The sequence below is a fragment of the Haematobia irritans genome, chromosome 5 (genome assembly GCF_050003625.1).
Source record: "Haematobia irritans isolate KBUSLIRL chromosome 5, ASM5000362v1, whole genome shotgun sequence".
Lineage (NCBI taxonomy): Eukaryota > Metazoa > Arthropoda > Insecta > Diptera > Muscidae > Haematobia > Haematobia irritans.
The window spans coordinates 140,211,783-140,226,447 of NC_134401.1; the positions used below are offsets into that span (position 1 = coordinate 140,211,783).

Sequence of the window (14,665 nt, forward strand, 5' to 3'; positions counted from 1 at the left end):
GCAAATGTTCACAAAGTTTGTATTCCTTAAAATGGATTATTAAAGAAAAGTAATCGTGAAAAAATGACGTTTTTAGCGGCTAAACTCGAACTTAATACCCACCTTTAGCCGCTAAAATCGCTAAAGTGAAAACTAAATCAGTAAAAAAGGCATAAAATTATACAAATTTGTTGCAAATTTTATTATAACTTGATGGGGAATAGCCCAAAGCAAATTTTCACAAAGTTTGTATTCCTTAAAATGGATTATTAAAGAAAAGTACTCGTGAAAAAATTACGATTTTAGCGGCTAAACTCGAACTCAATACCCACCTTCAGTTTTGATTTTAGCGGCTAAATCCGAACTTAATACCCACCTTTAAGAAAATTAATTTAGTACCCTCATCTGAAATGTAATATGGAGGTGCCATAACCAAACCTTATACTACGTTCGCACTAGGCACGAAATCCTCGTAAAAGAGGATTTTGGCCAAAATCCTCCTAGATTCCAGTAGATTTGCAATAGGCAGGATTTCAACAAAATCTCTTTCAAAATCCCCTAAACTGCCTTGTCCAACTGTGGTTTTAGTACATTACCAAATGCTGACGCCGTCATTTTTTATATTCGACTCCAATCTCTTGTACCGGTTGCTTGTTCGGTTCCGAATATTCAATACTTTAACAACACTGCGAACTTTTGTATTTCGTAGCATATTGAACGACTGACGTTCTTCAGACTTCGGTCAACCATCGCAAGAGGGAGAGAATATACAGGAAATATAACTTAATACCACAATACCACAAATTATTTAATTAAACATAATGTCATCGCAAAATGTAAAATACTTTACCCGCGCCGAAGTTGCCAAAAATAATACAAAAGAAAAGAATTGGTTCATAATCCACAACAACGTGTATGACGTGACCCCTTTTCTCAATGAGGTGAGTAGTAGCGGATAAATCGACAAAAGTTAGGAACACACCTAGATTAAATACGTGCGTGATGGTGGAAGGCAAGAGTGAAGGAATCTTTGAAGAATTAAAATATGTCCAATTGGTCAACCTCGTTCGTTAATTTAATGATCAGATCGGAATCAATCTTGTCGGCCTTATTGTTTTTTGTTTCGTGTTGACGTGTAAATTAAGTAAACATGTGGGAGGAGGGAGTGAATTACGCTTTATTTTTTGTTCCAACATTCAAAGTATGAAAAAAGTTCCATTATCACCATGATGAAGCAATAATTACGAATAATGATAGTACATGTTGCTTTTGACATGATAACATAGCTACAAATATTAGTCCCCACCCGGTAATCCCAAGTATTTTTGGAAGTTCTTAACATCTCGATCCATTCAGTTGTACTTTTAGGGGCCTGTTATCAGTCGGTTCGTAGATATTTGTTGTAGTAGTGGTGTGTGTTATTGATTTTGCTTTTGTTTTTGATTTTGAAACTTTTCGAAAATGCATTTGGCTTTTAGTTTTTGTGATTTTAAATAGTGAAAGTCCCAAAACCAATTTGGTTTTACCTATCAAATGTGTGGAAAGGTGTTCAAAATGCCAGCACACACTAAGATTTCAATGTCGATGTTGATTATCTAGAGTTTCGTTGGCTTTTGAACTTTGAACTAAGGTCTATGGGCTGTAGCGATATTGAAACAAAAAACTTGAATCTTTCGTTAAATTCATTTATAAATGTACAACAATGTGAGTTTATACCCGTATATTATGAGGGCGATTTGTTTGGTTTATTACAATGCATGTATATAATAACTCCATAATGATTATGTACCAATTAACTATCAAGGTATTCAAGCTTCTAGAAATGTAACTGTCAAGCAATTTTAGCTATATCAGAAACGATTGTTGGTATGTCTGACTTGCACATCTGATCTAAGGCTTAAAACTACGACACTGACAAGTAGAGGTTTAAATTTCTCAGTATACAAATTCTGAATGGTGCTTCAAACCTTGGGGTACGCTCTCCACATCTGCCTACAAGAAAGGCTACCTTAAATTGGAGTATATATGGTAGAATTGGGGAAACCACATTTTTCCAGATATGATAGCATATTGGAGCGGTGATCGTCTTCCAAATGATCGAGAAATGAAAATGGCTTTCGGTTATGAATAAAAATTGTTTTCTAATTGGGTAGTCGATCAATATTAAGATGAACTATCTACATAATTTCTATATCTCTGGGATATATTGTCCAAATCATTTATGAGGGGCAACACGAGATTTTACGAAATGATATCACAATTGTAGAAAAATGCATAGACAGGCTGAGTAAAATTATAAATTAGAGCTTGGACTCAAAAATAAAATCTTTTTTCCGTTTATAGCCCAAATGCTCCATTTGAATTTTATTTTATGCCGTAATTTGGCCTCATTGGCTTTGTATTACGAAATAAATGGTAATTGAAATTGAATTGAAAACAGAGGAGCAACGTTTTCTTTTTTACATTTTGACGATGCGCTGTGTTGTTCTAGAAAAAAAAGAATTTCATGCAAACCTGATTTATACTGAACCGAATTTCTCCACGAAATCCCCAAGTCTCCAACTCCATCCCAATACTGATAACAGTGAGTGAATTAAAGTAACCTTTATGTGCAAGGCAGTCATGCTAACCTTTGGAATACTGTTGCTCCTATAGTCAGGTATTATATATTATATTACTGGGAGAATATAAAGCATCGCCGAAAATCCTTATGGTATTCAATCAAAAGTGCGATATAAATAGGGAAATTTGTATGCAAGATAGTTGTGCAAACTATTGCACCACCCAGACTCAGACTACTTAGCAAAGATCACAATTTCGTAATCTATTCTCTTTAGGGGGACAAAAAAGTCAAATTAAAGAAATCAATTTTTGATGGTTTTCAAGTTCCAGTTTGGAGTAGAAAATCGATTTTCAACCCATAGCTGTATGCAAATGTCTTTTTTTCTGTTTCTAATGTAACGAATTATTTAAAACTTAATTATATGCATATGTGCATTTCTTTCTATAGTAGTTTTCGAATTCGATTAACATAAATTACACAGATTATATAACAAAGAAGAAAAAAAATATATTCATAGCCGTCGAAAAAAAAAAGTGAAAGGTAACTAATTCTTAAAGTCTATCAGGTTTCCGCACATTCATTTTATAATTGATTCTTCCTTTTGAGAGGAAAAACTCATACATACATACAGCATGGCATATAATTCTCCATTAATTTTTAACAAATACTTAAACCTATTTTTTATATTTGGTGATTAAATTTAAAATGCTACAATCCCTTTCTTTCCCTTGATAAACTTAGTACCGTGTTAGTAGTATATAGGTTTTTGTCGTGACTTCCAAAGACATGTCTGGAAAATATTGCTATTCATTTTTAATATTTAGTAATTGTCATTCATTTTTAAACGGTTACATTTTTGTTCAATATCTCTTCATCAGCACAATGAATATTTTCGCATTGGAAAAGTGCAAACCAAAGAAAAAAAAAAAATATGTTCTCAAGCTTCTTAACATGGAAATGGGGCCGTTCTTCTGAAATATGATAATTATAGATTTTGTCGCGTGATCTTCCAACATATTAATTCTTTTTCCCTATTTAGGCCATATTAAATCGTATGCAAAGACAACTGTAAAATTTGGAAAAACAAAAGTGGTACGATAATCCCCTTCTTATTAATTGCATATCAAATTACAAGCATATTTTACACCCATAGAAAAAAGTCTGCAAATAAAAGCAGTAGGTGCATACTCTTATTTCTAGTTTTGGTTTCTATAATTAATAATTTTTGAAATAGAACTCTTAAAGCTATTGTAATGAAAAGAAAAAAAAAACTATTCCCAACCCCAATTTCTTGTCGGCTGATAGGTTATCTATACCGGTTGCTTTGGTTAATTGATAACTAAGGATCCGCTTTTTATAGCCAAGTGCAAACGTCTAAAAACTCAGAAATGTAACCAGTTTTGCTAACGCACTAACCTTTGTACGAGAGTGGCCCGATAAGAATTTAATCTCAACTTCTGATGCAAAATCATCGCATGAGCAATTAACTTATCATATTATACGTTCTATTAAATGGCTACTGGAAAATTTGAAGCCAAGTCGGACTATTATATTTAACTCGAGGTGATAGGCAAATCAAAATAATCGCATAGGGTCACATCCTGCACAAACTTCTGGAGATGAGAAATCTGTCAAGAAGCTCAACCAAGTAGATGATATCAAGGCATTGCTTCACGCTGTTTCCATTTTATATACGTTTCGTTGCTGTCAACGAAACGGGACAACTGTTACACACCGGAACCATTAGCTGCATTTGGCGAATATGCTTCAAAGAATACAGAGATTGTTACATAGGGAGGAACGGTGATACCTATCCTCTTGCTCGGATTTACATTGACTAACATGGTCAACCTGGTGAAGGGTAAACTTATTTCAGGGTTGTTGTTTGATCTACTCGACGCTGAAAATCTCACGTGGAGAAGAAAGTGAAATTGATCTTCCACCACGCTAGTCGGCTTACATCACCGGCCTTGCCATGGATTATGCCTTCGGACTTAACTTATAATGGGGCCAATAAATATACCGGATATGTTCGTCACGACCCCTGTCGTCCGGATAAACTTATAGCCTGCAAGGCTCATAAAGGTAGAATTACATCCATTACATTACATACACCATACGGTCAATGCGTACAATGCGTCCCATTTTTGAAGAGTTGAAATTTCTCTTTGAAATCAAAAGCTCGAGTAGTCGAGCAAACAGAAAAAATCAACCCTTCCATGGTGTGTAATTCAACCTTAAGAGATTTTTGTGCATTACCTACGTTTCAACCGGCTTATCGTCCATTTGTTTCTAATTCGATTTATCTAAAGATTGTCATTTGCCCAATCACTATTAATAATGTTAAATGTCTGCGTTATGGTACTTAGCTGCTGTCATATGCGAATGACCAGCTTACTACATTTCAATATACTCCAACTATAACAAATTGATGACAATCTTATTCTGATATTGTCACGCAATAATTTGCTTAAAGGTAGTAATTTGAGGGAAATAGTGGTGTTTTGTATTGAAATGTGCTCAATAAAATTTGAATGTTAGTATGCGGTATTAGAAATTTCAAAGGTATAGTGTCACCCTCTTGATGATTAACGATGGTACAACGACAAATGCAGAGAATTTAACGTTAATACATCACGCATTTTGATAAATTGATTACTATTTCAACAAAATGTCTTAGATTTCACAATTAATTCTATGGATATCAATATTGTCTGGCTAAAATGTTTCCTAAACAAGTTTTGTAATTTATATGAGTTACAACGCCGCACAGTGGAATCATATCAAAAATAGTAAAAACTCTACCCTGGATGAAATTAATTCTATGATATTTTGTATAATTTGTCCTGAAGCGCTTGCCCCCGATGCTAACTAATGGCGTTTTCGATTCGCAAAAAATATGTTGCATTGGCGTTACCCTACTTTTTTCCTTATTGCATTTTTGACCAAATGATAGCGTCATTCCAAAGTTATTGTTAATTCCTAATATTGTGCGAGATACAGGATCCGAAATCTATCACAGTGTCCTTCATATTTTGCTATCAATTTCGAGAATGTTGCACCTTTTTTCCCAATCGAAATCGCCATAGATTTATCTACATTGCTATCCATCTGTTGAAAATTTCAAAGAATCACCCATTCCACTGTACAATGAGTTTAAATATGGTCTGAGATACTACCTATTTTTCAATAACTATTATTGTGAAATTCATCCCTAATATTTAATTATAATGCTTTTTTCCTTCAGAATTTATTTTTTTATCAAAAGTAGAGGTGTGCACGTGACACGAAGTTGTCGTGACTCACGAAAATTTTCATGGCTCACGCGTGAGTTGTGAGTCACGCTCATGTCAACGGCGTGAGTCACGAAAACAATATCTTCGTGAGTGTGAATGAGTAACGAATTACGCTCACGAAAATAATCCCGCTCTCCAACATAAAACGCTTAAAAGTTAAATTAATTTGCAATTTTAGTCACACCTAGGATGTTAAGAGTTTAATAACGCTCTCGATTTTAATCGTGCTCATGATTTCAGACACGTCCCTCAGGTAAATTACTCATAAAATTATTCGTGAGTCACAACATATTTCTTGAGTCACGGTATTTTTCGTTAGTCACGGTATTTTTCGTGAGTCACAACATTTTCGTGCGTGAGTACATGTTTTCGTGAGTATGCGTGAGTAAGATATTTCCGTCCTGAATGTGCGAGAGTAAAATGTTTCTCACGTGCACACCTCTAATCAAAAGACAATTATTTCATGAAAATATTTCACACCAGAGGTGGGTACTAAGTTTGAGTTTAGCCGCTAAAGTGAAAACTAAATCAGTAAAAAAGGCTTAAAATTATGCATATTTGTTGCGAATTTTATTATTATAACTTGATGGGGAATATCCCAAAGCAAATGTTCACAAAGTTTGTATTCTTTAATATGGATTATTAAAGAAAAGTAATCGTGAAAATATGACGATTTTAGCGGCTAAACTCGAACTTAATACCCACCTTAACTTTTTAATGGTTTCGAAATTGTGTACACATTTTATGCATTTTATTTTGTATCCCATATTTTACAAAATCAAAATATTTTCTTTGTCCCTTTTGTTGACTGAAGCAACGAAATCTCTATATATGCGAATAATAAAAGAAAAAATCCAAACATTTGAATTGCAAACTAATTTGCGTTATTTTGTTGTTGATGGAGACGACGCTTATAACACTACACCACACAAAGCTAAAGTGGTAAAACGCAAGTCCAATATATGTCTCTGGGTCAACAGTCATTATAGGTTTAGCATTTTTGTCTGTCTACTCATTGTATATTTCTTTAGTTTCGTCTATTTGTCGTATTTTTATATTTACTTTTTTTTACTTGAGCTTTATTTTATTTTTTATTTTATGGTATAACGTACTCATCGGTGTCTATGATATCCGATTATTCACAAAAAATCTTCTAGAACAATTAATATATCATTTCTTCACCACATTCAATGATTGTGTTTGTTAAATTCACACATACATTATAATATCGAATTTGTTGTATGCTTATCAAATATTTTCGTTCATTATATAACTGATAATCATCTGTTAATTATTGATTTCCTTTTGTATAGGTTTTCGCTGTATATTTTACCAGTAATTATACAATAAAGCATATTTATAAAATATTCCAAACTTTTGAAGCAATTTACATTGAAAAAAATCGGTTTAACGCGTACTTTAAATTTTCATCATGTGAGGAGAAAGATAAAGCTGTCATTTAAATAAATTCTAATGAAGAAATTAATCACTATACGGTTTTTATATTCTACAAGTACTATATAAAAATATGCCTGAAAAAATATTTGCTTCATATCTGGTGGCATAAGTATTTAAATAACACTTCGCTTTCCACACGCGATGAAAATAACAAAGTTTGTTGGAATGAATCTTATGTAGCCTCCATCATGGATTTTCACAAAGCTGAATGCAAGACAATTCACCTATCTTAAAACTATTGTGGTAGACAAAAAATCTCCAGAGTATACGTTTTTATAAACCACTTTAGTTATGTGAGTAAGGTTAGGTTAGGTTATAGTGGCAGGCCGATATTTTAAGCTCACTTTGACTATTCAGTTCATTGTGATACCACAGGTGGTAAATAGGGTTTTCTTTTTCCCGGACTTTTTCCATTCCCGGGAAAGCGGGAATTTTTTTCGAATTTCCCTGGATCCCGGTCAAAGCGCAACCTGCTTAGATGTGGCATATATTTAGACAATTAAATAAATTAGAAATCACCCAAAGCTACGGTTATAAGGCGCTGTCTGGACAATTACCAATGTTTATTATGTTAATCTCTTACATCATCCATAAATCATACTAAAATAAGAAATATTTTCTAATACACAAAATACAAAAACAAAACTTTTACAATGGTTACAATGGATACAATGGAAAGACTCTTAGGTTTACAGAAATATGGCGATAATAAATTAGGAATAACAACCTTCTTTTAAAAATTGGAAGGCCGTTAGAATCTGCGCTAGAACCAACGACTGTGTATATCGGACAAGGAAACTACTACTATTGTCCTATTTGAATACGGTACAAATAGCATAATTGAATTTCGAAAGTAATTGAAAATGTTTACTTAAGTTATTTAATTTCATAGTTAACAAAAATACTATACACAATTAAATTATTTTGTATATTCCTTTCTGCTTAGGCTAAATTATACCCCGTTCACATTTGACTCATAATCTACTAGGTTAGGTTAGGTGGCAGCCCGATGTATCAGGCTCACTTAGACTATTCAGTCGTCCATTGTGATACCACATTGATGAACTTCTCTCTTATCACTGAGTGCTGCCCGATTCCATGTTAAGCTCAATGACAAGGGACCTCCTTTTTATAGCCGAGTCCGAACGGCGTTCCACATTGCAGTGAAACCACTTAGAGAAGCTTTGAAACCCTCAGAAATGTCACCAGCATTACTGAGGTGGGATAATCCACCGCTGAAAAACTTTTTGGTGTTCGGTCGAAGCAGGAATCGAACCCACGACCTTGTGTATGCAAGGCGGGCATGCTAACCATTGCAACACGGTGGCTCCCAATAGAATAAAATTTTAACAAATTTTTCTATAGAAATAAAATTTTGACAAAATTTTCTATATAAATAAAATTTTGACAAAATTTTCTGTAGAAATAAAATTTTGACAAAATTTTCTATAGAAATAAAATTTTTACAAAATTTTCTATAGAAATAAAATTTGACAAAATTTTCTAAAGAAATACAATTTTGATAAAATTTTCTATAGAAATCAAATTTTGACATTTTTTATAGAAATAAAATGTTGACAAAATTTTCTAAAGAAATACAATTTGGATAAAATGTTCTATAGAAATCAAATTTTGACATTTTTTATAGAAATAAAATGTTGACAAAATTTTCTATAGAAATAAAATTTTGACAAAAATTTCTATAGAAATAAAAATTTGACAAAATATTCTATAGAAATAAAATTTTGACAAAATATTCTATAGAAATAAAATTTTGACAAAATTTTCTATAGAAATAAAATTTTGACAAAAATTTCTATAGAAATAAAATTTTGACAAAATTTCCTAAAGAAATACAATTTTGATAAAATTTTTCTATAGAAATAAAATGTTGACAAAGTTTTTTATAGAAATAAAATGTTGACAAAGTTTTTTATAGAAATAAAATGTTGACAAAATTTTCTATAGAAATAAAATTTTGACAAAATTTTCTATAGAAATAAAATTTTGACAAAATTTTCTAAAGAAATCAAATTTTGGAAAATTTTTGATAAAAGTTTCTGAAAAAATAAAATTTTGACAAAACTTTCTTAAGAAATAATTTTTTGCAAAATAATATTTTCGATCGTGACTGTAATGGTACGCATTATTTTAGTTTAGTACGCGACCGATAATTTCTTATTTAGAAAGTGTTCGTGTGAAAGCGTAATATAGAAACACATTATTTCTTCGACTAAAACAACATACTTGAAATTCGAAAAAATCGTGTTTTTGACTATGGCTTTTAGAAAATCGAGATTTTCTACCCGAATGAATTTGTCTGTTTTGCCAAATTTGTAAAAGACTATTAGTTAAAGACTTTTTCAATATATAAAAAATATATGTTATCAAAACTATTGTACCATAAATCTAATATCGGCTTAAAAATATCTACACAAAAGATATTAAATCATTCGCGGGTGTACTACGGTACTGACCAGGGTGAAAAAGTATTGAAAAAAATACTAAAGCACTGCATTTTCCATCCCTGGCGCTAGTGATACAAAAAGTTCCTTTTAAATGCCCTAGAGATCTGAAAATAAAAAAAAAACATGAAAAACAGGAATAAGAATACCGTAGCGATTATCTTTGTTTATAGACCTAATTAATAACAGATTTCAAATATCAGCTATAGTGAAACTTCTCTGAAGAAGAGATCCGTAGTTCGCTACATTTTTACCCTATAGTGGCTATATTTGGAAGATGTTAATCACTTATCACGTTAATTTTAACGTGTTTCAAAACTCTCACGAAAACTGTCCCCTTAAGAGAGAAATTTGCTTTTCAGAATATCCAAGTGTGAGTGGGTTCACTACAACTAAAATAAATTCTTTACAAATTTAGGTATAACCAAGGTGGAGGACAAATATTTAACCCTCCACGTTTGCTGATAGTTATAAATGAATAAATTTGTTCTTCTGATTAAATATAGACATATTTTGACATTGAAATATTGCTATTACGCATTTCTGTCTCAGGTATTTCGACATTTCACTTACTAAACTATTTTCCTATTGCAAAAACAAACGAAATCTTATTTGCATCCTTTGACGTCGGGGAATTATATGAATTGAAAACATTCACATTATTTGAAATTCTAATGTATTTCAACATTAAGACATTTTACAAAAGCATTTACATTCAATGAATATATTCCCGGAATCTATACATACAATGGTTCAAATGGGCATTGTTATGTCCTCTAGTGATGCATTGCTCAATTATAATATATATGGATTTTTTTAAAAAAATATTGGCTTCCTAAGATTGGTTAAAATTTGGGTTTTTTTCAATACAATATTCTTGGTTGTATTGATGTTTTATTTATTAGGCTATTTATTTTAAATTAAAATCTTTATTATAATCACAGTTTATAATTAAAGTATATAAAAGTATTAAAGTATCGCCTAAATATGGTCTAACATATGAGTAAAATATATAAATATTTAATATAGATAAATTATACTTTATATTTTATGTCGTAAATGTAATTTTCTGATAAAGTTGTAAATTTTGGTTACGTTGCTATTTGTAGGGGTTTTTAGTTAGTGTCCAAAAATGACACTGGTTAGGTTAGGTGGCAGCCCGATGTAGCTGGCTCACTTACACTATTCAGTCCATTGTGATACTACATTGGTGAACTTCTCTCTTATCACTGAGTGCTGCCCGATTCCATGTTAAGCTCAATGACAAGGGACCTCCCTTTGAAGCTTGAAACCTTCAGAAATGTTACCAGCATTACTGAGGTGGGATAATCCAACGCTGAAAAACTTTTTGGTGTACGGTCGAAGCAGGAATCGAACCCACGACCTTGTGTATGCAAGGCGGGCATGTTAACCATTGCACCACGTTGGTTCCCAATAATGAGTTCTGTAATCAACATCAATTAAAAATTAATTGAAATTTGTCAAGTATGCCCATTGAAAACTGCGATTGATACCATCATTTTCGTGATTGAAAACATTTCAATTAAAAAATTAATTGCAACAATTAATTTCACCGATCACCGATTCCTCCGAAAAAATATATAATATGCCAAATGGTAAAAAAGAACATCTGCATACCACATTTAAAAAAAAATTGTGTTGTTTTTTTTTAAAGTGGTTGTATCTTAAAAAATACAGTGCTCATTAAATTTTTATTTACAAAAAAAAAAAACAATTTGATTTAAGTAGAGAATAGAGATATTTTTACACTACATAGTTTTTTGCCAACATTACTTTCAAAACTTATAAATATTATTTTATTTGTATGTTTTTGAATTGTTGGTCAAAATTTGTCTTTCAATTTTGACTACAGATTATTTAGAAGTACTACAAATTTTCCAGAAAAACATATTTTTATAAATATCGTTATGATGTTTTAAATGTATTAAACTTTATTTAATAGAATTCGTTCAAAATTTAAGACGTAAGAATTTTTTCTGGTTGTATCTTAAAACATAAAGTGCCCATTTAATGGTTAACGCTGATTTTATTCTGACTCTTCTACTATATAACCAACAGAAGGTTCAATAAACAGAAATATATTCAAAAATATATATGTGGACAAATGTAACTCCGATGTCGCCTTTCTAAATGTTGTCCAGTTACCTTCCGAAGTAACTCTACAGTCCTCATCAGGGTGGCCAGTATTGGGGATTTTTCCCCAAATCCGGGATATTTTTTCGTGAATGGGGGCGACGTTTTTGAGTTGGGGATTTGGGGATTTGGTGGAGAATTTCCATAAATTTGGATTTTTTCGTGAAATCGGTTTAATCTTCTTTTAACAAAATTATATTTCTATAGATAATTGTGCTAAAATTTTATTTCTATAGAAAATTTTATCAAAATTTCATTTCTATAGAAAATTTTGTCAAAATTTTATTTCTATAGAAAATTTTGTCAAAATTTTATTTCTTTAGAAAAATTTGTCAAAATTTTATTTATATAGAAAATTTTGTCAAAATTTTATTTCTATATAGAGCATTTTATTAATATTTTACTTCTACAAGAAATTTTGCCAATTTTTTTATATAGAAAATGTATGAAGTATGTTATTTATTTTTAAAATCTACCAAAAAATTAAAAATCTAAAATTTCTGGTAAAATTCTACCAATTTTGGCAACGTGTCTACCACCCACTTTTACTATCATATCTCCAGCATTTGGAAGACGATCATCAGTCTCTTGGTGTTGTGGTTCGTAATCTTGATCTTATTGCAGCTTATTACTGATTTTCTACTGCAGAGGCTCTTTACTTTATTAAAAAAAAAAAAAAAACTTGTCAAAAATGTATTGGGGATTTTTGTGAGGTATTTAAATTTAAATTGGGGATTTTTGGGGATGAAAACATCATAATTTGGGGACAAGAGCCACGAAAATACTGGCAACACTGGTCCTCATAATCCACTCTAATCGTCTTTCTAGTACTTATATATATATTTACCATACAAATTTGCAAAAATAATTAATTGAATTTTTCTTCTTTCTTCCTATTCCAGCATCCTGGTGGTGAAGAAGTCTTGATCGAACAAGCTGGTAAAGATGCTACAGAAAACTTCGAAGATGTTGGTCACAGTTCAGATGCCCGTGAAATGATGCAACAATACAAAATCGGTGAACTAGTTGCTGAAGAGCGTACAAATGTTCCAGAAAAATCCGAACCCACATGGAATACTGAGCAAAAGAACGAGGAATCGTCAATGAAGTCATGGCTGATGCCATTCGTCTTGGGATTAATAGCCACCTTGATCTATAAGTTTTTCTTTGGAACTAAATCCCAATAATTGTAGGCAGAGAATAACATCACCATCACCACCACCAGCCACAAACAAAAATCGCACTTTTATTTGTATATTTAGTTGAGAAATTAATTTCTTATTGTTTTTTATACCAAAAAAAAAAAACAAGTCATACAAAAAAACAACATCTATGTACATTGTAATACATGTATACCTTTCATTCCTTCTATCAAATCAATTTGCTGGATAATTTCTATTTGCATTTAAGTCCTTAAACGTTTTTTCCTTATCTATCGTATTGTGTAAAATTAAATTAATTTTGTATTTGACTTTTTTTAACTACCATTGTTGTTACAAAAACGAAGAGTGCTCTTTACAAAGTGTCTATTTTATAAAGGAATTTAAAACAAAAATCTACCTAAAGAAAATTAATGCTTTTATACATAGTTAAATTGTTTAATTGCCTCTATCAAAAAGCACCCATTTATACACAAACACGCCGCGGAAAACTTTATAATTCATAATATTTTTTAAACAATTTTCTTAAAATATTTTTCTTGCGGACTTCTTCAATAGAAATTAATAGAAAATTCTTTAAGTCAAAGAGAGAAAACACATGTAAACTTGATAAATATAACAATTTGTTGTAAGGAAATGGGGAATTTGTTTTTATATCCTTATTCAACATTAATTTTTTATAATTGTAATTAATGGAAAAAAAGAAAAGTATATTTAAATAAATTATAAAAAGAAATTAAAATACTACTATTATTTTTGACTGCAAAGGGAATGATTTACAAAGCGGGTATATATATATATATATATATATATATATATATATATATATATATATATATATATATATATATATATATATATATATATATATATATATATATATATATATATATATATATATATATATATATATATATATATATATATATATATATATATATATATATATATATATATATATATATATATATATATATATATATATATATATATATATATATATATATATATATATATATATATATAAAGGGTGATTCTTTTGAGGTTAGGATTTTCATGCATTAGTATTTGACAGATCACGTGGGATTTCAGACATGGTGTCAAAGAGAAAGATGCTCAGTATGCTTTGACATTTCATCATGAATAGCCGAACGATCTGCCACAACGTCGAATTTTCAGTGAATGGGCCCTAGAAAAGTTGGCAGAAAATCCGCTTTTTCATCGACAAATTTTGTTCAGCGATGAGGCTCATTTCTGGTTGAATGGCTACGTAAATAAGCAAAATTGCCGCATTTGGAGTGAAGAGCAACCAGAAGCCGTTCAAGAACTGCCCATGCATCCCGAAAAATGCACTGTTTGGTGTGGTTTGTACGCTGGTGGAATCATTGGACCGTATTTTTTCAAAGATGCTGTTGGACGCAACGTTACGGTGAATGGCGATCGCTATCGTTCGATGCTAACAAACTTTTTGTTGCCAAAAATGGAAGAACTGAACTTGGTTGACATGTGGTTTCAACAAGATGGCGCTACATGCCACACAGCTCGCGATTCTATGGCCATTTTGAGGGAAAACTTCGGAGAACAATTCAT

General features: G+C 31.2%; 1 protein-coding gene across 2 annotated transcripts; it reads left to right on the top strand.

Annotated features, from left to right (window-relative positions):
- Positions 1 to 697: 697 nt before the first annotated feature.
- On the top strand, positions 698 to 13,817 carry Cyt-b5 (Cytochrome b5). Of its 2 annotated transcripts, none has more exons than XM_075312919.1 (2): positions 698 to 920; positions 12,818 to 13,817. In XM_075312919.1, the coding sequence occupies exons 1-2, from the start codon at positions 801 to 803 to the stop codon at positions 13,100 to 13,102; spliced, it is 405 nt and encodes a 134-aa protein (XP_075169034.1). In that variant the 5' UTR covers positions 698 to 800; the 3' UTR covers positions 13,103 to 13,817. The 2 variants fall into 2 exon arrangements, with proteins under 2 accessions (XP_075169034.1, XP_075169035.1); XM_075312920.1 differs by lacking the exon at positions 698 to 920 and adding an exon at positions 1,115 to 1,180.
- The last annotated feature ends 848 nt before the right edge of the window (positions 13,818 to 14,665 follow it).

Bases quoted from the DNA above. Each gene is read 5' to 3' on its own strand.
- Cyt-b5 (XM_075312919.1), top strand. From the start codon at position 801: ATGTCATCGCAAAATGTAAAATACTTTACCCGCGCCGAAGTTGCCAAA. The intron at 921-12,817 runs GTGAGTAGTAGC...TTCCTATTCCAG, and splicing joins TGACCCCTTTTCTCAATGAG to CATCCTGGTGGTGAAGAAGT.